Source organism: Schistocerca americana, chromosome 9 (assembly GCF_021461395.2).
Source record: "Schistocerca americana isolate TAMUIC-IGC-003095 chromosome 9, iqSchAmer2.1, whole genome shotgun sequence".
In the NCBI taxonomy this organism is placed as follows: Eukaryota; Metazoa; Arthropoda; class Insecta; order Orthoptera; family Acrididae; genus Schistocerca; species Schistocerca americana.
Window position 1 is genome coordinate 117,834,266 of NC_060127.1, and position 27,021 is coordinate 117,861,286.

General features: G+C 37.9%; 1 protein-coding gene across 1 annotated transcript in view; it reads left to right on the forward strand.

Annotated features, from left to right (window-relative positions):
* LOC124551011 (DNA topoisomerase 2-like) overlaps nt 1–27,021 on the forward strand; it is a 146,397-nt gene that overhangs the window by 24,290 nt on the left and 95,086 nt on the right. The window contains exons 7-14 of the mRNA XM_047125855.1: nt 3,314–3,553; nt 3,661–3,766; nt 6,663–6,853; nt 8,575–8,706; nt 9,641–9,851; nt 9,991–10,100; nt 16,940–17,170; nt 25,216–25,463. Coding sequence (XP_046981811.1) covers nt 3,314–3,553; nt 3,661–3,766; nt 6,663–6,853; nt 8,575–8,706; nt 9,641–9,851; nt 9,991–10,100; nt 16,940–17,170; nt 25,216–25,463 — 1,469 coding nt within the window. The remainder of the gene's footprint in view (nt 1–3,313; nt 3,554–3,660; nt 3,767–6,662; nt 6,854–8,574; nt 8,707–9,640; nt 9,852–9,990; nt 10,101–16,939; nt 17,171–25,215; nt 25,464–27,021) is intronic.

Below are 27,021 nucleotides of genomic sequence, written 5' to 3' on the forward strand. Positions count from 1 at the left end.
TAGCTAACTTGAAGTTGGTCTGTTCTTGCGTAGTGTTGCCAACATAATTTGTCTGCATCATGTACATGGTAGTAATGCTCGTAATATGAAATTAAATAGTGTTGCCTGTGTTAATGATTTACTTTCTACTATAACCTCACATCAGAAGTTTAGGTGCAGCCAGTATTTGCATGCAGCCTATATTTGTGCAAATCCAGACAAATACCACTGATGTTGATTTGCAGTAAGATTTTGGAATGTTTTGTTCGAACATTGAATCACATCAAAGAAAATGTGTTAACAACCCATTCAGAAAATATTGTTCTTGTGAAACACAACTGTTTCTTTGTTCTCATAAGGTAATGAATGCCATTGACAGAGTAATTTTGTAGTAATTGGTGGGAACTAGGTTGAAACAGATTTCTGATGTTCCCCAAGAAAATGTTACAGGCCATTTGCTGGTTTTGATCCATATAAACAGATATAGGAGACAACCTGAGCAGTGCTGTTGTGCAAAATGATTTAGGCAAGATATCTGTATGGTGCAGAAAGTAGCAGTTGACTCTACATAATAAAATGTCATCTACAAGCGTATTAAAAGGAGTCTGTTAAATTTCATTTACACCATAAATCACACAAGTACCTGGTGGTTACAGTTACGAGAAACTTAAATTGGAGTGATAAGGATAATGTTGTATGGAAGGTGAGCTGAAGATTGCATTTTATAGGCAGAACTCTTAGAAGATGCTACAAATCCACAAGTGATTGTAAAATAGGCTTTCGTCTCTGCTGGTGTTGCTATGTGATATGAGATCTTTACCAGTTAAATTGATGCACAGCATCAAGAGTTTGTAGGAAATATTGTTTTGTGCCGTCTTCAAATAGGGAAGAGATTGAGTTGGGTGGCAGTCATTAAATTAAAACATTTCTACTCTAGATGCAAACATGTTTTTTTGACTCCCACCTACATAGTTAGAAATGACCATTGTGATAAAAGAAGAGAAATTGGAGTTACAATAGAAAGATTTAAGTGTTAATCTTTCCTATGTGCTGTTAGAGTGGAATGGTAGAGAAATAGTCTGAAAGTGTTTCATGAACCCTCTGCCAAGCAGTTAATTGTGAATTGCAGAATAGTCAAAAAAGACCACCACATCTCCACCTCAGTATATTTTGTTACTTTTGTGTTTTTTCCTTTGCTGTGTTCTTGGTTTTACAGTCTACAACAGATGATACCACAAGAGATAAGATTGGCTGTCCATGCTTTTATTGTTGTGGGATGTTGAGGTTTGTTATTAAAGGGTGAAGGGACTAGACCCTTTTAACTCTATTTTGCTTCATCCGTCAACTGCTATTTTGCTTAGGGAGTAGCAGAATTCCTCCACTTTGCCTACTTCGTGCTCCCCATTAGTGATAAGTTCATTGGTAGTCTCATTTTTGCTGTTCCTCATTTTTGCCTTTTTAAAAACTATCAAACTATGTTATGTACATTCCATTCAACAAATCCAGTAATTTTTTATTTTTGTCAAGAACAGCAGTGTCACCAGAAAACTTTATACTTGTTGTCCTCACTCCCAAAATTGTAATCATCTGCTGAGTCTCTCATTTATGTCCTTTCAAATTCAATGTACAAAGGGAAAAGTAGAGGAAGAAGACTGCAGTCTTGCCTCCCTCCCATTTCAAGCCAAACAATTATTTCTTGGTCTTCCATTGTTAAAATTCACTCTTCACTCTTGTATATACTGTGTGTTACCTGTCTTGCCCCACAGCTTGCACCAATTTTCTGTGGGAATTTAAGTGTCTTGCATTGCTTTACATTGTCAGACTCTTTATAAATTAACATAATCTATGTAGGTCTCTCCATTTTTACTCATTGTATATCCAGGAATGTTCATTTTTAGCAACCAGATACTGTGGCAACTGCGCAGTGGTCTAAGATATTGCTTTCTCTAAATAATAATAATAATAATAATAATTTAACCTTCCTAAGTTTTTCAGACAGTAGACTTCCCATATTATTAGTTCTACAGTATATTATTGTTGACTGTTTAATATCTCAAAACTGTATAAAATAGTTTTGTTCAGCCATCGCTTAAAGCTTCCAATAAAACATGGGAAATCTGTCAAAATAAATTCTTCAAGCAGTGTAAGTTATTTGCACACTTCACCAACAAAATATTTTTCACACTTTGCAGTAATGAGATTCATAGTTAAAACATGTTGCAGTAGTGATGAACATTAGGTGTCTTTTCAGCAAGTTCAAAGACACACATATTTCCTGTACCAAAGAATAGACGAAACTTCTTACTCAGACAACTTTTCATTACTTCTTTTTATTTTTTCAAGAACTATAATAATAATGGTTACAGGAAATGAGAACAAAAGGTCTTTATGTTCTGGTGATCACTGGCACTCTGTTATGTTACTCAAACTGGCCTGGTGTTCCTGAGTATATGAAGCTGTGTTGCTCTGGTCCCCATATGTTCAACATAATAATAAACATTTTGTAGTTGTTTCCCAAATCATAGAGAGTAAAAACCTCATTGAATGTTATACAAAGAAATATTTCTTATGTCATTCAGGTGGCAAGACAGGCATGTTCAAATATTTTGTCACGCAGAAAAGTGCTTTTGGTTTTTCTATCTTAACTGAATACTTAACAGGTCCTCCAATTTATATTCCTTTCTTCTGTATGCAATTTTTTTCAGTAGTGTCATGTGTGACACTTGCTTTCTCATCAGAGCTCCCGAAGTTGGTGTGACGTGTGGTTGCTTGTGTGAATGAATGGTATGTGTACCTGTGTGTTTCCTGACGAAGGCTGTGGCCAAAAGCTTATGGGTAATTCTTTTAATTGTGCTTGTCTGCAACTTAAGTCACCTTTATGATAAGTAGCAATGTATCCTTTTCTTACATTGACATTCCAACTGGGAGTTTCCTTGGTTTGTTCTTGAATTCTCTTTCATTAGCAAGTATGTTTGCATCACTGACAGCCAAATGTATTAATTTCCCACTCGCAAATCTTTCGTTCAGAGGGCGACATTGCAATATTGTTGATACACATGTTTAAAAGTAAAAGAAGTATCGTAGTTTTTGGACTCTCTCCTCTCATTCTTACAACAAGTAGATCTTCCATCCTGGGAACCAAGTGACCTGCTGCTTCTTTCTATCCATCTTCCCTTTTAACAGGCTTGAAGACTACAAAACTAGAAATCAGTACTGAAATTTCACCTTCTAGAGGTGAAGTACTGGTGTTAAATTATTTCTTATATTTCAGTACTTTTCAAAATGAAAATAATTAACATATTTTGCTGTTAATCTCATGGTTTTGCATTTTCAGGGTGGTAGACACATAGATCATGTTTCTGATCTGATTGTAAAGCAATTAATTGAGACGCTAAAGAAGAAGAATAAAAATGGTATTCAGATCAAACCTTTCCAAGTTAAAAATCACATGTGGCTCTTCGTAAACTGTCTTATTGTGAATCCGACATTTGATTCACAGACGAAGGAAAATATGACTTTGCAGGCAAAAAGTTTTGGATCGAAATGTCCACTTTCAGAGAAATTCATAAACACTGTGAGTAGTAAAACATACAAATACTTGAGTATTGAAATTTTAAGTAATGGAGTGCGCAGTTTTAAAATTTCTGTGTTGATTAATCTTCGTATTTTCCTCTCCCATAGGTGCTTAAATCTGGCATTGTTGAGTCTATTCTCTTGTGGGCAAAAGCAAAAGCTGATTCTCTCTTGACAAAAAATTGCAGCAAAAAGAAACAATCAAGACTCACAGGTATGTTGTTACTTTTTAAGTTTTGAATGTAAAAAACTGAGTCATGTGCAGTCTGTTCCTTCAGGACTGTTTTTTAATATGTAGTGGGTTGCACCTATTACCTGTATCATCCTTTATTAGGTACTTGTATTAAGAATTTTTTGCAAATAGATAATATTTTGCATGCTATTATCAGTCATAGTAATCTAAAGACTTTGGACCACTAATAATTTGTCTGACTACAGTCAACCTAAATGATCGTAAATTTTTTTGTGTGTAGCTCTCCTTAAAGCACAAACCGTGTTAAGTATGATGACTGTCTCTGTTATCCTATGATTAGTCTCATGTCTTAGTGGCTCATTCAGGAGCAGTCCTTAATGGGCTTAAGTCTCTCTCTGACTTCTTCGCTTACAACTGGCTTCTGGAATTTTATAGGTACACATGCTGTATTTGAACTAGATTTGTTGTAACATTTACCTGAAACTTTTATACTCATTGTGCCTTGTTGGTGATGTGTTACACATTTGAGATAGCCTGTTTCAAAATTTAAATGCGGTAGTCATAAATTATTAAATTTGTTATTTTTTCGTGGCATTACCTGGACAAAATACATAGCACTACAACTGGTGGTTTTAGGCATAGAGAAGTTAGGTTATATGCCTTTGTGGGAAGATTTCATTTTGTGGCCTGTTAAAGATCTAGCCACCAGTGCACAACACGGAGCTGTAGTATGTAGTGCTTATTGCTGTCAGAATCATTTTCGCCCTACAGTGGAATGTTCACTGATATTTTATTTATATACTTGTTCCATAGATCTGTACATGTGAGCAAGTCACTCAGATGTGGAACGTGTCAATGTAATTAATAAATACATAGAATAAAGACATTGTTATAGTATTAATAACAGTGCACAAAAGTCATACTTATTAGCTTAAAAACTAGTCAACATAAATGTGAAGATAGCAGTTTCATATTTAGGGCATTATTGCACCTATTTTAACCTTGAACAGTAACCAAAACTTCCCACTTTGGGTTTAAAAGTGACCCAAAAATGGAAATGAGAAAAACAGGAATTTTTACATTAGGGCATTATTACATTAGTTTAACAGTAAACAGTGTCAAAAAATTTAAAAACATCTTTCCAATCTGGGTTTTACTTATTTCTCTGAAAGAATTCCTCTAGTGAATAAAGTGAGGTCTCAAGTAAATAATTTTCTAAGCTACGTTTAAATACTGATGTACTACTCCTTATACTTTTGATGCTGTTGGGTAGGGAATTGAAAATTTTCGTTCCAGCGTACTTTACCCCTTTCTGAATAAGTGTCAAGTTCTTTAACTCAGTGGAAATCCTCTTTTCTTCTGGTGTTATGTTCATGATGTAGGCAATTCGTTTCATACGGAGTGGGGTTATTTATTATGAAGCACGTCAGTGAATATATGTACTGAGATGTTGCTGCCAGTATTTCACGTCGTTTAAAAATATTTCGACATGAGGTTCGTGGGGGTACACCACAAATGATTCTTATTGCTCTTTTTTGTGCTGTGAGAGATTTTCTCTGCGGCAGGTGTATTGCCTCAGAAGATGATACCATAACACATGGCTGAATGAAAATAGCCAAAGTAAGCTGACTTTGAGACGGTAATGTCATTGAAGCGTGACAAAATTCGTAAAGCAAATGTTGCCGACGTCAGCCGTTTTAGTGATTGTAGGACGTGATGTTCCCAGTTCAGCTTACTGTCCACGTATACGCCTAGGAATTTTGATAAGTACACTTGCTTTATCATCTGATCATTCTGTGTGATAACTATTTCTTTTGGGTTTTTGTGGGTTGTCTGGAACTGGATAAAATTGGTTTTTTCAGGTTTATTGAATGAAACTTCCTGGCTGATAAAAACTGTGTGCTGGACAGAGACTCTAACCTGGGACATTTTCCTATGAAAGGCAAAGGTCCCGAGTTAGTCTTGTCCCGGCACACAGTTTTATCTGCCAGGAAGTTTCACTTATTGTTGTACTGCAGTTATTTTTGGGCACTTCATGAGTTTTGTTTAATCCTCAAGCTGTGTGAAGTCTTTCCTACATGTACTCTGCAGACCACAGTGAAGTGTATGGCAGAGGGTGCTTCCCATTGCCTGCTTATTGCTACAGAAATTGTCAAAAGGTTCTTGCCAAATTGTCTATACATTGTTTGTATCTGATGGCTTCTTTATATATGAAGTTAGATTGAGAATAGCAAAGACCAGAAACAGCAAATTTTCATAACTAGCATATGTGGGTGCATGAAAATCCTTGTGGCACAACTTTGGCAAGGTGCACCACCACCACCATTACCACCATGACAACCAGCAGTTTAAAATTAACATGCTGTCGATAATTGATGATTGCTGGGAAAGGTACATATTACCTTACTATTTATTTATTTATTCATGCATCCTTAGAACATTCAGCACAAACAGTATGTCAGACAAATTACAGAATGATATATATACATATATAGACATACAAAGTAAGACAGGATTAGGTGAGGATAGGGAAGGAAGTTAGTCATATCATCAATGGAACCATACCTCATATGTATGCCAATCTAAGAGGACTTCATTCAAACTAGTCTTCCAAATAAGAGGGGGCAAGTGGTTTGTGTGTGATAAGACTCCAAAATTCTTCTGCCGCTGCCAAAAGTGCACCAGATAACAGCTGCCTTAATGGATGGGTAGTTTAGGGGAGGACCGGTTGCATAGTCTGCACATCTGCTCCTTCCTCCTTTTCCCAGTTACCTCCTCCTCCCGCCTCTGATGCTTTGTATTGTTAGGCCATCTAAAGCAGTTTTTGTGCAGCGCATTCCCAATGCAGAGGTAATCCATCGTGTCACAGATACCCGTAAAACCATTGATACTACTAATGTGTTTATTTCAATCGTAGGCATACCAAAGCTGGAAGATGCAAACCATGCAGGAACACAAAATTCTCTGGATTGCACTCTTATTCTTACTGAGGGAGATTCAGCCAAGTCATTGGCTGTGTCTGGCCTCGGTGTAATTGGCAGAGATAAATATGGCGTCTTCCCACTGAGAGGCAAGCTGCTGAACGTCCGCGAAGCTTCTCACAAGCAGGTGAGGCCGGGCTGCCTTGCATGTTGTCTGATGTTGCTGTTACACATTTGCACTGAAAGTAACGTTTACTTCTAGCAGGAATGGAGTGTACACTTCCAGAATGGTAGACAAATGTGATGTTTAGAAGATTCGTGCTGTTGGCATTCTTGATGTTAACTCTTGAAATTTTACTTAACCTGTATGCTTGTTGGAGTCAACTGTTGTTCAGCCACTGTTCATTGTAGAAGTCAACTCATTACTTAGCATTCATTATTTCTTCCGCTTGTGCTGGTATCAGTTTATTGCTTGGTTCATAAAAAGTCATTAATGTAGTTGACAGAAAACTAGTCCCACCACAACTAGTTGGAAAACTTGCTTAACTTTTGTGGTGCATTGTCCAGTTATTACCTTAGAAAGTTTTTCAGGTGACAAGTTCTTTATTTAAATGTAAGTACATTTTAGGATGTAGATAGTTTACAAAAACGCATTATTAATGATAATGTGTAATAAGAGATGTGCTGGTTTTAGTTCGTCCATCAAGATTTCCCTCTCTGTTTCCGTGGCTTCATGTCAGAACAGCACTTAAAAGCACTTCCAACCCCTGCGCCTGCACCTGCGCGTGGGCGTGCGCGCGCATTTTTGTGGATGAAATGGGTGACTACTGTCAAAGTGGAAGTACTATTGGTGGCTTGGTGTGCTTGATAGGGACAGACTTATCTATGGAACAATCTGACAGGCAGAGATTGACATCTAATAAGGGGACTTTAGTTGAGAAGGAAGAGGTAAGTGGATTTGAGAATAGCTGTTGAGGTTATGGAGGAAAGAGAAAAGATTGTCCATGCCATGAGTCTGCATCATAAAAATGTCTTCAATGAATCCGAACCAGGCAAGAGATTTTAGGATTTGATGTGATAGAAATGATTGCTCTTGGTGGCTCATAAATAAGTCGGAATAGGGTGCTGTCACACAAGTACCCATGATACCATGGATTTGTTCGTAGATTTGGCCTTCAAAAGTGAAATAATTGTCGGGATGTGGTTGGATAGGAGAATTAGGCAAGAGGGGGTGAGGGGTTTGGTGTCAGGTGGATGCTGGGAATGTATTGTTACATGGCTGCAAGCCAATGGGCATGGGGATGTTGTACAAGGACGTCGCATCCACAGTGGCGAACAAGGAGTCTGGCGGTAATGGGACAGCAACTGTGGAAAGATGGTGAAGGGAGAGAGCTGTGGTGTAGGATAGGAGGTTAAGGATTAGCATGTCCAAACTATTATCCATTTAGTTTAATGAAAGTTGCTCAAACTAGTTTGTATTAAATTAGGTTCTCAGTAATGTTCACATGTAGTTTGGCCACAATAAGTTGATTTTTTCTGGTGCTACGAGTAGTGGAGAAAATTCACTAGGTGGAAGATGATTGATTTGTCACCGAATGCTGCCAATATTTCTGCGTGTCATATCTGCTTTCGTGTATGTACAGCATGCACTTATTGTGACCAAACAGGATATGTGTTCACTCTGAGTATATGATTGTCCATGCTATATATCTGAATGCTTTCTACACTTTCAGTTTAGGTTTTGAAATTTAATAGCTGTTATTCTGTAACTAAGTACATCTCCTCTATCAAATATCCCTACCCACCTTGACCAAACAAATAGTGTTTGTTTGTAATTTGGTGATAGTTTCACTGTACTAATTACATTACAGAAATGTGTAACTGTTGTTCAATGTTCTGTTCTGACAGATTATGGAAAATGCAGAAATAAATAATATAATTCGCATTGTTGGCCTTCAGTACAAGAAGAAATATGAATCGGTGAATGATCTAAAGACACTGAGATATGGAAAGATGATGATAATGACAGATCAGGACCAGGTAAATAAACTTTATTCTCTTCCCTTCCGTAAATGAACAACTGAGTACATAATCTTCTTGTACTCTAAGTAAAATTACTTTGACATTTTGGCGAAGTGAGTGGTAGAGGCCAGTGGCCATAAATTCTTTCTTGCACGCCACATGCTTGTTTTGTTGCCTATTTCGCAAGGTGCATGCAGCGTCTTGTGAAGTGTGACCGGCCACATGCTGGCAACACTCTAGGAGACTGTTCCTGAAGTTAGGTGTTTCTGAAAGTATTTTTTCCAGCAAGACGCAAAATTTCACATTGAATGGTTGCTCTCTTGAATTAGACTTTGCCAAATTTATCACGAGCATTGTGCCACCGTTCAACGCAGCCTCGAGAGTAAGACAATGTGAAATAACATGCTTACTTGGGAAGTTGTGTTAGATACACCATATCACTAAACTTTGTTACTTTATTAAAAGAAAATTATTTTTTGAACGGGCAACATAGAGGGAGGTTTGCAGTTTTATTTGCAAAAACTATTTTAATGGAATAGAGTAAATAAGTATAAAAAATAGAATAAATAGAAAAAACAGTCGATATGGGGAAGAAAAGGTTACCGAAGAGGACAGTGCAAGTGATAGTGATCTTGCAATAGACAGTATTTTTAATGCCTCATTAAAGAAGGAAGCCACATGGTTACTATCAAACTAAAAGAATCTGGAACTGTAGAGAAACAATGCGGCAGTGCCAAAGTATAGCTCAGGATTGTAAAGAGAACACCTGTTGTCTAAACTTGTAATGTTATGTGGAATATTGAGTACTAACTGCAGCAGTGGGCTTGTAAATGAGCAGTACAGTTTTGTCCCTCCATGTATGAGTCTGGTGGAGATGGACACTCAGTGTGTTGGTTCATGCTGTCTTTCATATGCAAACAATTGCTTGACAAACTTTAACTTCTAATTTCAGGATGGATCACACATCAAAGGTTTGCTGATCAATTTCATTCACCACAATTGGCCATCCCTCCTCCAGCTCCCATTTTTGGAGGAATTTATAACACCTATTGTGAAAGCTTCAAAAGGCAACCAAGAGTTCTCATTTTACTCACTGCCAGAGTTCGATGAATGGAAAGCTTCAAGAGATAATTGGCATACCTACAAGATAAAGTACTACAAAGGTATTTTTTTTAATATAGCTATTTCTGTACTCCAAATGAACACTCAAAGAACAGAAGTGCCATTCTGTGTAATGAATATTCTCAACATGAATTAAAGTGTTAAACATACGTCTCTTCTTTCATTTAAACACAATTTCAGGTTTGGGCACCTCCACATCCAAAGAGGCAAAGGAGTATTTCATGGACATGAGACGACATAGGATAACATTTAAGTATGGGGGTCCCAATGATGATCAGTGCATCAATATGGTAAATATTCATATGTTAATATTTTTTTTTGTAAAGATAAGGCTCAGAAACTGGATTAAAACAGAATCCAGGCAGATCTATCATCAGTGCCCTTACTGTAACCTATCCATGTTAGTGTCGCCTATGATCCCAGTGTTTCTGTTTAATAGTATTAATCAACCTTCAGAGTTGCACTACTGTGGATGAAGATACAGCACATCCTGCATCTTATGACAGGGATGTTGTTTAAAGTGTCTTTTGAAACAAAATAAACATTTATTACTATGAAATATGGTGAAATGGGTCCCTTTTTGGTTGTTGTTGTTGTTGTTGTTGTTGTTGTTGTGGTCTTCAGTCCTGAGACTGGTTTGATGCAGCTCTCCATGCTACTCTATCCTGTGAAAGCTTCTTCATCTCCCAGTACCTACTGCAACCTACATCCTTCTGAATCTGCTTAGTGTATTCATCTCCTGGTCTCCCTCTACGATTTTTACTCTCCACGCTGCCCTCCAATACTAAATTGGTGATCCCTTGATGCCTCAGAACATGTCCTACCAACCGATCCCTACTTCTGGTAAAGTTGTGCCACAAACTTCTCTTCTCCCCAATCCTATTCAATACTTCCTCATTAGTTATGTGATCTACCCATCTAATCTTCAGCATTCTTCTGTAGCACCACATTTCGAAAGCTTCTATTCTCTTCTTGTCCAAACTATTTATCGTCCATGTTTCACTTCCATACATGGCTTCACTCCATACGAATACTTTCAGAAATGACTTCCTGACACTTAAATCAATACTGGATGTTAACAAATTTCTCTTCTTCAGAAACGCTTTCCTTGCCATTGCCAGCCTACATTTTATATCCTGTCTACTTTTTGGTTATGAAATAATATATACTGAAAAACCAAAGAAACTTGTAAACCTGCCACCTAACATTGTGTAGGGCACCCTCAAGCATGCAGAAGTGATGCAACATGTGGCATGGACTCAACTAATGCCTGAAGTAAGGAGTTGACACCACCTGAATCTGCAGGGTTGTCCATAAGTCAGTAAGAGTAAGAGAGGGTGGACATCTCTTCTGAACAGCACATTGAAAGGCATCCCAGATATGCTCAGTGTTCATGTCTGGGCAGTTTTGTGGCCAGCAGAAGTGTTTAAATGTGGAAATGTGTTCCTGGAGCCACTCTGTAGCAATTCTGGACATATGGTGTCACATTATCCTGCTTTAATTGCCCAAGTGTGTCGGAAAACACAATGAATGTGAATGGATGCAGGTGATTAGACACGATACTAATGCACATGTCACTTATCAGTCGTACTTAGACATATCAGCAGTGCCATATCACTCCACCTGCACATACCCCACACTATTACAGAGCCTCCACCAGCTTGAACAGTCCCCTGCTGACATGCAGGTCCATAGATTCGTGAGGTTGTCTCCATACCCGTACACATTCATCTACTCGATAAAATTTGAAACGAGACTCGTCCGGCCAGGCAACATATTTTCTGTCATCAGCAGTCCAATGTGTTGGTGTTGACAGGCCGAGATGAGGTGTAAAGCTTCGTGCCATGGAGTCGTCAAGGGTACACAAGTGGGCCTTCGGCTCCGAAAGCCCATAACGATGTTTTGTTAAATGGTTCGAATGCTGTCACTTGTTGATGGCCTAGTGTTGAAATCTGCAGCAATTTGCAGAAGGGTTGCACTCCTGTCACACTGAATGATTCTCTTCAGTAGTCATTGGTCCCATTCTTGCAGGATCTTTTTGCAGGCACAGTGACGTCTGAAAGCTGATGTTTTACCAGATTCCTGATATTAACAGTACACTCGTGAAATGGTCGTACGGGTAAATCCCCCTGCTTCATCGCTATGTTGGAGATGCTGTGTCCTATCTCTTGTGTGCCGTCTAGAACACCACATTCAAACTCCTTAAATCTTGATACCCTGCCACTGTAGCAGCAGTAACCAATCTAACAACTGCACCACACATGTTGTATTATATAGGCATTGCCAACCACAGTGCTGTCTTCTGCCTGGTTGTCTCTCTGTGTTTGAATATGCGTGCCTATACCAGTTGGGCACTTCGGTGTAGTTTATAATGTTATGACTGTTCTGTCCTGTCATTATCCAACAGTTCATCTGAAACTTAATGTGAATGCATTTAGATCATTTTATGAATATCTGAAATTTCTGAATTGAGGAAGGATATGGAAAATAAAGGAAAATTGTTTCCTGTAGACATAATTAGTCACACAGTCAGTGATACTGTTTAAACAGGTGCTCTACAAAATGAATGAGTCATTGGTTTCTTTACCAGCAGTTGTACTTAAAATTAATATTTTCCAATACTAGAGAGACAGTAGGATTATTTCCTAGGAAATCTGAGTTAAAACTTTTTACAGCAAACAGTTTAGACTGCTTTCCTTTCCTCAAAACACACACTTTTTTTGTTAATACTTGCCTTGAGGTATAATAAAGCCAAAGATACAGCTTTGGCTTCTGTCACTTCTCAAAATTAAACTGGCTGTAACCAGTTGGTTAAAAGTCCGTAATAGGCACAAATGAAATAATGTTTTTTGTGTATGTAAGGTTGTATACATTGTTTGAAGAATATTGTTTTTCATAAAACACTTCTACATTTATTTCCCCTATGACATAAGATGTTTGGCCACAAAAGTTTTACCCAATGCATAAAAATGACCTTGATTCTAGAGTGGCCAAGAAGAGACTGAATAAATTTTGAGACACACATTTAACATTGAACATAAATTCCTTTAGTTCAGTATCAGATCAAAATCATCTTAGGGATGTGGCATAATTTCTTCTTGTGGTAGGTGGCCAGAGGCCAGCTGGGTGTCACATCTGGTGTTGTACTAAACTTGCACTGTGCATAGTAGCCTTCGGCACTTGCCAAATCTGTGATGTACAAACAAAAACATTTTATAGTTTGCATTACACAAAAATATTATTGTAATAAAATTGATAAAATACAGTGTCATATGTCATATACTAGGTACAAAAAGGTGGTTACCTTAAATTCATAAGTAAGTTTTTTGGGGAAATTTAAGTGTGTATTGAAAGGATAGACAAATGGGTAATGGAGCTGGTGTATTTGTCACAGTAGACAACCACAAATCCACCAAGACAGAAATTGAAGCTGCATGTGAGATTGTTTGTGCAACATACAATATCACGGGTGGGCATAAAATAAACGACGTCCTCAGGCTGCAATGGCAATAATGATAATGCTTAACAAATTACACCTAGATGTTAAAGTTGTTCTTTACAGTTGTGGCACGCACTGTCACTATTTCTGTTTATACAGAATGGCTGTCTTCTAGTGGTGGTCATTTACATCCATTGCTTTGGCTCCTTGGATTTTGTTAACCACAGTCCATGTAAAGTGTTTTCAATGTCCTTTGTGAGTTTATAAACGTTGCTTAACAAGACCGAAGGAGCCACAGTAGTCAGTGAGAATGGGAGTGAATATTTCAAAAGATGGCCACAGGACATGAACTGTGTAAAGAACCACTTTACTGTTTTTTATGAAGTGCTTTTTGTGTTGCTATTATAGCACGAAGAAGTGGTCTGTACTTCGGAACATGTTGGTTTACTGAATAATTTAAGCAAGGCAACAAAAATTTGTGACTAGTAGTAGTTTCTGAAAACCATTTTCCTCATTGTCTCCATAATAATCTTTCCTTTATTGATAATAAAACACAAGCTTGCTAACTTTGAACTTTCTTGATGTCCTTTGTCAATACTATGGTGTCACAATTTGGCTTTGGGAGAGAAATATCCACAGGAAGTGCAATTTAATCTTGTATGTTTCGAGGTGTACACATCCCAGGAAATCTGGGAAAAATGGGGGAATTTTTTCACCTGGGAAAAATTTGAAAATTTTTCAGGATTATGGAATTTTTCATCGTTTTGGTTTTCAGTTAATTTTTAAATTTTGTCTGACAAGAACTGATATTCTAACAGAGTTTTACTTTAGCCCACTATTGCAGAATAATCCTGCAGCAATAAAACATAAGAGAGAATTCTGGATATTTAACTGAATTGACAACCTTTAAGTGTGTGTGATTTATTATGTAACTGAAATTCCAGTTTTTTTAGTGCTTCTGTGAAGGACCTAAGTTTCTCATTGTCAGTTACCACACCATGGAGACATCTTGTCTAAGTCATTTTGTAATTTGTTTTGCTTTTCTGAAGAATTTGACTGTAAACTGTACTATCCACAAGCAATCTAATGGAGCTGCTCAGATTCTCTTTCAAACCATTTACAATAAAAAAAACCCTTTTTACACTTTCCAGTGGACTGACTTGAGAGTGTAAAATGAAAGTAAGTATAAAATCCTAGAAAGCATAGGAAACCAAACAAGTGAAAATGAATAAATTAAAATTACTGTAATTCTCTTTGTTGTTTAAAATATGAAAGTAAAACAATTTAAGTTTTGCCTATTTAATAAAAAGAATCTGAAGTAATTGCATTTGTTTCTGTCTAACAGCAGTTTACTGCCCCAAAATGTTTCATAGAATTTGGTTCCATGCCATTATTGTGCATAAATTTGGCATTCTGGACAAGCATTTTTCTGTATATGCTTTTAAATGAATGTAAGATTCCCACATCTAATAGTTGAAGCTCATTTGTACAGTTAGGAGGCAGGAGCTCTAACATAACACTTCTGAGCTGCAGGTTGTCAGTGTGTGCTGGATGTCTGTCAAGTAGCTGCAATATTTTTTTATTTTTTGCTCCCATTTTAGCATCCAGTGCCTGAATGGTGGGTGTGAATATGGAACTGGTAATCTGTGCATTGCTGTTGGAATAAAGTTACTAAAGGAGGTACTTTCTAAGATCCATCAGCACTGACCATAACTGAAATGGTTATCCTCTGCTTCCGCAGTTTCCCACTGTGGCATTTCTCACCTTTCAAACGTAAGATCTTAATTTGCAATATGTTATAAAAAGAGCAGTTTTGTCAGTGTTTTGGATTATAATCCTTAGAGAGTACAGTTCCTTTTTTCCATTGGTCCACATTTCCTCTATCAACACTTACACTTTCACTACAGAGCTGGTTTGCAAACAGTGTTAAAAGTTTTGAACTGACCAAGCTGACCATTTGATGCTGTGAAGATGGTGATCCTTATTTTTGCTGCAAACTGAAGCACTTCTTCTCTCAGGATGTTGCCATCAAGTGGAATTCCCAACACTGTCATGCAAACAAACTGCTGCAATGAGTTTATCCAAACAATCATATGCTGATAGCTGATGGCTCAATGTCATGGAACCAGACTCTTGCATTGGCTTTGATGTCTGACAGATTTCTCACAATCGTGTTCAAGGTAGAAGCAGAAAGACCTAGGTCCTTCGCTAATTGAGCTCATGCTCCAGCATGCAAATCTACATTGTAGAATTCACATTTTCTTCCACAGGAGTATATTATATCCTGTCCTTTCTAGTCATTTTACTTGCAGCCACTGATTAAAGTTACTGCAGAACATGACTTACAATAGTGTTCGTTTGGTTATTAGTGGTATGGTCCTATCTTTTTGGAATCATTGTTAGAATTAGAGCCCCCTTGTTATTCTGAAAGAAGCAGTCACTACATGAAAAATGTAGACCATAAATTTTACGAACTACTGGTAATGAAGTTTAATCTAATGGCACATTTTGTTTTGGAATTCTTAATGAAATATGCAACAATCATTTTTATTTTTTAGCAACAAGGCCTCTTGTCTAGTTCTGTCCATGACATGTTGGCACGATTTGGAATATCTTCTGTCGACAGTCTTCTCAACTATGGCAACTAAAATAATCTGACTGTAATGACAAGCAGCAACCTTCATTGTGCTCATTGTATTGTTAAAACAGATTTAAATAAATTTCAGTTATCTATACAAATAAACACTGCTTTTGAAGATGGCTGTATGTTTAATGGGCTTTCACGATTTGTTATTTCTGTGTGAAATAGTGCCAGTCTGTGCTAGATGTGCAGTCTTAGGTTGGTATGACTTGATGCCAGACATAAACATTTCTTCTCAATGTTCCACATGACAATTTCTGCCCTCCTTCTCACCAAAAACACCCCGGGCCAAGTAACCACTCAACATACTTCCAACCTTCCAAACCCTGTGAACCTATAATAAAGGCAGCCATGACCCAACACATCGAGAATGTAAATCTTGCTTATCACTCTAATGCTACATTACATTATAAATAACTTTACTTGTTGCATTTTCCACTTTGTTCCAAGGCTGACTTTGAACAGGAATACAATGTACTTCATCAAAAATCTTCGTGAAAATAAATGTTATAGGTCATGGTAATGTTACAGAAAAATTAAAATGTAGCGGATGTGTTGTTAAGTGTTCATATTACACCCTACTGTATTTAAGGTGACGCAAAGAGTAAATTGAAGACTGTTGAAAACAAAAAGAACAAAGCACATCAGTTAACAGATGTTGTGGGTGGATTAAAAATAGTTCAAATGGCTCTGAGCACTATGGGACTAAACTGCTGTGGTCATCAGTCCCCTGGAACTTAGAACTGCTTAAACCTAACTAACCTAAGGACATCACACACACATCCATGCCCGAGGCAGGATTCGAACCTGCGACCGTAGCAGTCACACGGCTCCAGACTATAGTGCCTAGAACCACACAGCCACTTCAGCCGGCTGTGGGTGGATTACTGTGCATCAGTAATAAACATTTTGGTTGTTGAAGGGAGATTAATTGTTCTGTCATGCTATTAATTACTCTTATCACCTCTATGGTCCATATATGTAGTGTTTTTATAGTTCATAATATGTGCGTATGTTTTCATGTAATAAAAATACCTTTTGTGTTGCAGGCCTTTAGTAAGAAGTGTGTTGAGCAACGGAAGGAATGGCTTACATCGTGGATGCAGGATTCGAAGAGGAGGAAGGAAATGGGTCTACCAGAACAATATCTCTATGAGAAAGACACACACAGTGTCAATTATGCAGACTTTGTCAATAAAGAACTTGTACTTTTTAGCAATTGTGACAATGAAAGATCTATTCCGTCCTTGGTTGATGGATTCAAACCTGGTCAGAGGAAGGTGAGATTCGCATATCTTTCTACATATACACTAAAACTCCTCTTCAACAAATCGCACACATTGGTGGGGACCCAAATATTTTTTCCCTTAAGTAGAGATTTGCTTAAATGTGGGTTTTGCCTAGGTACGTGGAAGGGGTGACCTAGAATCATAATTAAAGCATATTTAGATGATGTAAGAACTAGTTAATCACAAACTTACCATTAATTTGCTATAAATGTAAATATGTATCTCACTTTTTACAGAATATATTTTTTAAAAATCAAGGAGAGTTGTGTGTTTCCTCCTTCCAGCACACTGTAATGACAGAAACATCTGTGATTTTTTTCAATTCGTCTTGTGGAACAATGTTGTCTTTATCACTAACTATAGCCCTACAATCAGCTTTTGCAAAACAGTTTAACAGTGTGTAGTGAAACACAATTGCACACAGCAACAAACTTGTGCATGGCCTGTAAAATGTCAACGCATAATTATTTCTGTCTTCTCGAGTAATGTAATTGATTTCTTGATGACTGCCCCCTGTACTTGGCTTTAATGGAGTGTATTATGCCCAGTGCCCAGTTCCGAAGGTTGCAGATGTTTTCGTTAGTTCACATACATATAAGCTTTCAGCCACAGCCTTCGTAAGAGAGAGAAAAGCGCGCACACGCACACGCGTGCGCAATACAAGGAGATATCACTTTGTATTACCATTCCTAATAAAGAGAACCATCCTTATCTATCCCGTGAGATTTTTTTAAATTAAAAATACTAATTCAGCTACTGAAGCATCTTTCTCTTCTGTGGGTTGCAGGGAGGTGGGTGGGCGTTTACCGTATGCCGCTGTGTAAGGCGGGTGACCTTGAGCGGGACTTAGCCGCTGGACGCGGCCGGGCGCAACACGGGCCCTAGTATTACTAGGCCCGTGTTGCTCGAAAATTCACTTCCGGTTGCGCAATACGCGCCGCCATTGCGCTGGCGCGCGGGCTTACTTCCTGCCACGCCCATGTTACTCGTTGCTGTACGCGTCGTATTACGCGTGACCTTGATTCGGACTTAGAATTTTTCGCTGCCTGAGCTGCAGCCGCCTATATATTTACTTAGCTTACTGTTGCTGGAAAATTCACTTCCGGTTGCATAACCGCACTGATAAGGAACTGATAAGGTTCGCTCTTCCGCTTTAGAGTCAGACGAGATTCTTGTCAAAGATGCTGGAGTTGGCAGATGTGTGCATAAGGTGTGCTTGCTTGTGTTAGTGAATGGTATCTTTCTTTTTCTAACGAAGGCTGTGGCTGAAAGCTTGTGTATAAGTGTCTTTTAGCTGTATCTCTTTGCAACTTAATGTGTTAACTTAATGGTAAGTAGCATTTATCTTTTTCTGCATTGTCAACATTAATATTTCTCAGAAATATTTCATTTGGATGTACAGGATGTCGGTCAATTATACGAGGGCGGTTCAGAAAGTAACCTCCGATTGGCCACAGTGCGGGTTGTGGGGGGAGTAGCGACGCCATCTGTGCGTTCACGCACTCAACAGGTCAGTCGGCATCAAGCCGTGGTCGAGTGAACGTTGTACCTGCGCTAGTTTAGTTTTTGTGGCAGTTTGAAATGTGTGCTGCAATAGACAACCCCGCCAAATGTGAAGTGCGTGCTGTCATAAGGTTTTTTACAGCCAAAGGATATTCTGCAGCAGCTATTCATCGTGAGCTTTGTGCCGTGTACGGACCAAGAGTTATGAGTGAAGGAGTTGTCCGTGAATGGGTACGTTTATTTAAAAGTGGACGAGAAAACGTTCATGATGAAGAGAGGAGTGGTAGACCATCATTGGTGACTGACGAACTCGTTCAGACAGTTGATGCAAAAGTTCGTGAAAATCGATGTTTCTCAATGTCGGAGTTGTCTACTGGTTTTCCACAGATTTCTGAGACTCTCTTGTACTAGATAGTGACAGCAAGATTGGGTTACTGTAAGTTCTGTGCACGATGGGTGCCCAAAATTCTTACCGACCACCACAAAACTCAAAGAATGGCCTCTGCATTAGACTTTCTGTCACGTTATGAGGACGAAGGAGAACCATTGTTAAACAGAATCGTGACCGGTGACGAAACCTGGATTAAGTACGTGAACCCTGAGACAAAAGAACAATCAAAGATGTGGGCACATTCAAATTCGCCTACCAAACCAAGAAAAGGCTCGCAAGATTTTTCTGCCAGAAAACTGATGGCAACGGTGTTTTGGGATGCCAAAGGGGTGTTGTTGGTTGAATTCATGGAACGTGGTACGACCATTAATCAAGACTTGTACTGTGAAACAATAAAAAAGTTAAGACGGGCTATACAGAACAAACGCCGTGGTATGCTGACTTCCGGTATCGTTTTTTTGCACGATAACGCCCGTCCTCACTCTGCTCGCAGAACAACGGCCCTTCTTGAGTCCTTCAAGTGGGACGTTATCAACCATCCACCTTACAGCCCAGACCTGGCGCCAAGTGATTATCACCTCTTCATGCATTTGAAGAAATGGCTCGGGTCACAGCGGTTTGATGACGACGAAGAGCTCAAAGATGCGGTCACAGGCTGGCTCCAGGCACAAGCGGGTGATTTTTATGCAGAAGGAATTTCAAAGCTTGTGAAGAGATACGATAATTGCCTCAATCGCTATGGAGACTATGTAGAAAAATAGTGCAAAGATGTAGTTGTAAGATGTATATATTAAAATGTTTTTATTTAACTTGGTTTATTTTTTTAAATCAACCGGAGGTTACTTTCTGAACGGCCCTCGTAAGTAATATATTCCTAGTTGCTGCATGCATTTTGGCATCTAAATGCTGTAGAAATCTTGTTGAGATTTCTTTGATTGCATCTAGGCATTGCTGTTGTACTTGTAAGTAGAAGACAGTGTCTTAATTTTATTAAAACATGTGGGAGCTTTAAATTTCCCTATCAGTGGCAGCAGCTTCAGGCTCCCATTGCTATTTACACACAATAGTTTAATCATTCTGTCTTCCTTTCTTATCTCCGTGGTATTTTTTGCAGACAGTATAGCATAAAAACTGCTTGTTCATCTGTGTTAAGTGTCTCTGGTCTCATAACCCCGCATTGATCACAGCAGTGTAGTATTTTTGCAGTGGTTTAGAGTTTGTGTTCACAACTGCACTCCCTTCACGTACTCTGAAATGAGAGATAGTGACTGTTTTTTAAAACAGTCTAATCACCCATTTGACACACTAAAATTTCGAATTCTGATCTTCAGGGAACTTTGTCTTGTAGAATAGTTTAGCATACAAGAATTCTGCCACTACTCATTCCTTGAAACCATTTTAACCCTCGAGCAGGTGTGATGTATGAAGTGCACCAACTACAGATAAAACTGTTTTGCGTTGTTCCATCGTTTTTCACAATAACGAGCCCAGAGCTGTTCCTTCATTATTGCTTCAGCTAACAGTGATAAACTGTGTTGTTGTACATCCAAGTGAGTAGCAGTAATATAAAATAAATGCTGAGCTAAGTGAGAAATTTACATTACATGCAAGAAAATTATTCAGATTATGACCTATTATCACAATCCAGCAACGAGGCAGCTGTCTGAGAGAAAATGAGTAATTGCATAAGTGGTTGGCTGGGATCTGGTGCAGTTGCACTGTTGCCTCCTTAGTGGGTCATTACTGTTGTGTATAGTGCGTGCAGAATGTCACGGCCACTAAATGCGTAGACGGCAGGGCACTTGTGTATGCTCACATGTTCTGTAAATATTTAGTGGGCACCCTCCACTCTCACACTTCCATGGTGGCCATTCAAAAAGATCTGCTGTCACCTCTGACTTCGTTAGTATCTAAAAAGAATTTTGAAATAAATGGAGTGGTTTATTTTCACCTGGCTTGTTAACAGTTCGTAACTTCCAGAGAAGCATCACAAGTGGCGAATTTGGAGTAAAACCTACATTTTTGTGGTTGCTATGTTAAAATTGGCTTGTTTACCAAAACGCAGTAGAGTTTACACAATTTCACCTCACTAACATGTTGTGGAGATGCAGTTGCAAAAGAATTCTGAAAAAGTGGTTTATTAAGTTTAAGTGAGGAACAGAGGAAAAGTAGGGTCAGTAGCTCATGAAAAATCACATTTTCAGTACAAAAGAAGTGTGATGTCTTCACTTATGTTGTTCCAAAACCCATAGCAATTATTGTTTCACCTGCTATTGATGGCCCTTAAAAATCAGTCTTTCATCGAAAAAGTCTGTTACTGGAATAACATGGTAGATAAGTCAGTTTTGTGTAATAACCAAATGACAAATGCTCTCCGCTAAGCGTGCTGTTATTTGACAAAATATCATTTCAATATATGAAACCATTTATGAAATATGAGGAATGTTGTGGATATTTCACTCTGGCTTTCACTGGCGCAGCACGATCACAAATGTGTGATGTCAGGTCAGTTACCTCAAAATAGGTGACAGGTAGACCTCCAGCCAAGTCTAAAGGAAAATTCAGTATGTTAACTAAATTTCATATGCTGCAACATATTGTGTAATACACACCAGATGCAAAATCATAGCGACCACTATTATTCATTACAAACTTTTCGAATTTTGCACAGTATCTTACTTCCACATACATATAATAATGACCATTAACGAAATGATGGGCATACCATTGTGAACCTGACACATAAAGAAACAAAGAAAGCAAAAAGGATTTTTTTACCAAATAGTTTCAGTTAAATAGTTAGAGAAAGACTGCAGGGTGTGCGCCTCGGTTCTGTCATTGTTGACTGGCTGAAAGATTGACACTGTTGACCTCCTCCTGTGAACAAATGAACGAACTTGCCCAACGCTTTTAATGAAAGTTGGACTCTGCACTTTGGCCACTGTATCCTCCGGACACTATATCGAAGTGTCGATGGCAATGGAGTGATACAATGAAAGTTCATTTCATTATTGTTTTAGTAAACAGTGCTTTAGCTCACATAAGTTCATTTATTGGTATTTAATTAACATAAAACAGTGATTTTTGCTCATACCTATTTGCCTTGATAACACCCAGCCATTCTTTACATGTGTTCACAAGACAAGCGGGTACACGGTGTACTTTGTAAACACACACCTGCTAGAGGGTTAAAAGAACAGTTCCCACATCGCTGAATATTTGACATTCTTTTGCGGCCAGAGGAACTGCTAGCTTCAGCATTTTAAAACTTCATTGTGTGGCATTCTCAAAAAACAATGAAGACAGTGCCAAATCATACCCTGTTTTCTTTTCCCCCCTTTGTCCAGAAGTTTTGTTTAGATTGTCTTGGACATTGTGGATGATTGTCAGCTTTTGCTCTATCAAAAGCTTCGTAGGTTTGCATACCTTAACTCCACAAAAAGATGAATCTTACAAAGTCAGCTATATGACAACACGGTTCGCACTTTGTAACATGTTGACTGTGAAGTCAGATCACGTGAGAGTCTCATGGTAGGCAAAGTGGAAATTGCTTTTCAATTCATTCAAAGCTTTTTCCGGTAGTACTACAATGGAATTCGATCTAGATATGTCGACTGAAAAAATAGATTACCATACACTGCCATCGCACAACATGAAGTACGGCCAGTGTGAAACTGAAATTAATCAGAAACTCACTTGGACATAATAGGAATTGGGCAAAAGCTGGATTTTAATTTGCAGACTTGTTGTGTTTATTCCTTAAAAGCGAGCATTTTCTTAAAGCACGACTCGGTAAAAATAAGGTAGAATAACATTGTTCTTATGGGAGTTTTGGCAGAACCAATGGAAATATTTAAATGGGATTTCCTAAGAAGTGAGTTTGTTAGTTTGGTGGGTTTTATTATAGTTTTTTGTATCAGAATTACTATCAGAAGACTTCAATGCATATGGTATTTCTAAAAAGAAGAGTTGATGAAAGGAAGTTACTGTGTCAAAATTGGAAAAATAGTTGCTCGGTGTTACTCTCCACAACAGTTCTCCCATATTTTCATTATCAGTTCTGTTTTGTTTCACAGAATTATTCCCATCCAGTAAAGAAGCTTGGCTTATGATGCTTGTTGGCTGCTTTGCCTTTGCTGATGTAAATTTTTATTGTTTTTTGCCATAGTACCTTAATTTTAACCCATCTGTGCTCTACGAATTTGCCCTCAAAAGTATCAGTATACTTTTATTCATTTTATCTGCAACACAGGTGCATCTGTTGTTTGTGTACCACAAAAGCCAGGACTTACACTTTTCTACAGATTTCTTATCTGACATCTTCATTGTAGCCTGTTTATAGTGATCAAAATTCAGTAGTAGTTCTGATACCTTATTGAGGAATGTTGAATGTGGTTAGAGGCATTGTCTGTTAAGAGATGAAATAAGCTTTTCAATAGGTAGTCCTTGGCTCACTAATGAAATGTTTATGCTCATTTCTTCTTGACAGTCGGTGATTCTCATGTGGTTTAACAATAATTAATTTCATCAGGAAGAGTGGTGTCATTGTACAGTCATCCAGAAAAGTCAATATGCTATCATTTCCAGTTTGGGTGTGGCGTGCTGACAGTGCCTTCACATCTTTCGCTTTTTGTTGCCTCCTTTTCACAAGCTATCAAAAATGTGTTAGAAAAAGTACAGTTTAACTGGAAAAATAATCGCTTCTCTATTTTGGTAGGAGGGTCAAAGTATTTTCATTCACCAGAAATGTTGTTTCTGTACGTCAGATTGTTTATAAATTTATAATGGTGTTATGACTTGGGTGACTCTCACTGTAGATAAATATTTTATTATATCTGTGACAGTCTGTTTCCAATTGCCTTGTGAATGAAATGAAAACTGCTAATGCAATGTCAGGGTTGCCGCAAGTTCTGGAAATCAGGAAAATATTTCTTCAGAAATAGATGTGACTTAGCTTTACTTAAATTTATCTTTTTGGAGATGCAATGATTGACGAAAGTCCCATAATTGAATTCTCCCTTTCTCTCACAACCTGACAAGGCTTCACATGCACCGCGAAAATGGGCAATGCGGCAGGCATGTTCAGCTTGAGAAGGAACTGGCATTTGCTGATACTCTGCTCACTGAAATGTAGTTATTAAAAATTACTCATTTTTTGTCAGTGACAGTTCTGTAATAAATAACTCCTTTGGACCACACATTCATGAACATTTTTTTGGTTGTATAGTGCAAAGTGTGGGTAAAAACAGAAACCACACAAAATTTGACAGTTCTGAGAAACAAAATCATGTGTGTTTCTTGAAGATTCCCAGGTAGATAGAATTTTCCATCTTTTGGGTGTGCGTCTCGCACAGCAGTATTACTACTGATGTTTCGGCTGTTAATCATGCAGTCATCTTAGAGGCAAGTTGGTGACTAACTTGGTATATCATAGTGTTATCACCGACTTGCCTCAACGATGGTTATTTGGTTCACAGCCGAAATATCGAAGAAGAAGAAGAAGAAGAAGAAGAAGAAGAAGAAGAAGAAGAAGAAGAAGAAACATTGCTGTCCTGTACAGATGCTAAAAAAAGTAAAAAGGCATAAACAAAATAATATAGGGGATTGTATAATTTCACAGGGAAAGGAATAACCAAGGAGTGGGTAAAAATATGTAGATTTCTGCCACATTTGTCACAGGCAATCACAGCATTTTTGGGGTCTGTGGGTCTGTAAAACTCTTCAAAGTAGGTTGTGAATGTTAACAGTGCTTCTCCCCCCCCCCCCCCCAGTAATTCAGTTGGTTAAGTCTTAAGACTAGATGACAATGATAAGAAAATCCAGTTTTCTTGAAATTGACTCTTGTTTTGTGGTTGGTATTGCCAAGAAACAAAATAAGTCAGAAAGGTGATTTTTCTGACTTTTGTGCATGTTTATAAAGACATTCACAAATTGTAAACAAATGTATTCTGGTAACGAAAGCAATTCATCACTATTCTCTCTCTCTCTCTCTCTCTCTCTCTCTCTCTCTCTCTCTCTCTCTCTCTCTCTCTCTGCAAAATGAGTCAGACACATTATTTTGAAGGATCACAGTTTGCTATGTGTTGAAAAACTTATACTGTTGCAGTGTTAATTTATAATAATATGCACATCATTGTTATAGGTGCTGTTCACCTGCTTGAAACGAAATGACAAGAGGGAGGTGAAAGTCGCGCAGTTGGCAGGCTCTGTGGCTGAACACTCAGCATACCACCATGGCGAACAGTCACTCATGTCGACGATTATCAACCTGGCTCAGAACTTTGTGGGTAGTAACAACATCAACTTGCTGCAGCCAATCGGGCAGTTTGGCACACGTCTTAATGGTGGGAAGGACTCTGCCAGTCCAAGATACATATTCACCATGCTGAGGTGACTGTCATTTTATACTGCAGAAGTATGCTTTTTTGCTCTCATTCAGTGCTGAAAAGTTACTAGAACTCGTCTTCATATGTCCTTTGTAATAACTTTTGAATGCCTCTCGGATTAGTTTTTGTTATATAACCTGTCTTTTAAGGCTGCTGTGCCAATTTGGAAATTAACTCCAAAATGTCGTGTACAATTCTCTAACTTCTTTTTTTGTGTGACTAGGTGATTTAAGACAACGTAAAATTAACACTTGTTGGTCTCCATTCCAGAAAAACGATTCATGTGCAGTGTGCATGTTTTTCCCCATTCTCAACCTCCAACTACTGTTGAGCTATAATTCATATGGGATTGCATAGATGAATTATCAGTATTGTATAGTATGTGTATTCCACCCTTGTTGCAGTGACATGGATATTATAACATTGGCAGTGGTAGAAAACAGAAATCATGTATATTAATTTTTAACATAAGTTGTTCTTAAAATGGACTAAGAAGCATAAAATTATTTCTCCTAACCCCATACATGTAATTCTGAAAATAGGTAATTCTCAATATTTATATATGTCTGTGGAAAGGGAGAGATTGATTTTGATTGAGACTTTACTTCAAGTCATAACTGGTACCTGAATTTTGGTTGCTGCCTCCTTAAATGATCAGCTTCTGCACCAGTTGATGTATTATAATTTGGAGGAAGTTATTGTTCTTAAAGATTTAAAGTACAACTCTGTTGGTTACTTTGCCGTATTGCGGATAGCTTTGAGCTCAAGTTTTTGTAGCTTATCATACCTAAGGGACCACTGTTGTAAGTAAATACGATCAAACAGCAGTCTGCTTTTAGAAAAGGAGATTGCTTGGTACACTAACTTCCTTCAAACTACATGTCTTGCTACATCAAAATTAGTCAGTGGAGTTGTTCAGCACCATACTATTGTACAAGATCATAATCCAATTATTGTAATTAATAAATTGAGAGGTTGTTGCATATTGAATGAAAAGTATAGAGAATGCATTTCCTTTCCTGTATTTTTGTGAACTTTGTACACCTAAAATTCTGTCGATTGATAGCCGGCGACGACAATGAAGTTCACCTCCTTTCCCAAAAATGAGATATTTCTATTCTTCACTTCCAGAAAATTTGTATACATAATGTTAGTAAACTATTACACATACTTTACTCAGTGTTATCACTACAATAGCAATTTTCATTACATGTAACAATATGTTCTGAGCAACGGCCTAACAACACGCCCTCTTTCCTCAAGATACATATTAAGTCTTTTTTTAATAAATCAATTTTTTTTAGTCCATACTCGATTCCCAACTACTATCGTTGTGGGGATTGCGTGCTGAAGTGTTTCTTGCTGTTCAGCTGCGCTTCACTTAAAGTACTTTTTGAATCACATATACATTTATAGTATTTACTTACATTACTGAGCTTCTCAGAATAAAATCAGGCACAAATTAGTTAAAAAGGACAATGAGGCTCACATAACATCACAACTTGCAAAATTTAAAACAAAAAATGTGGGTCACACGCAATAGATGTGTCGTGCATGATTTT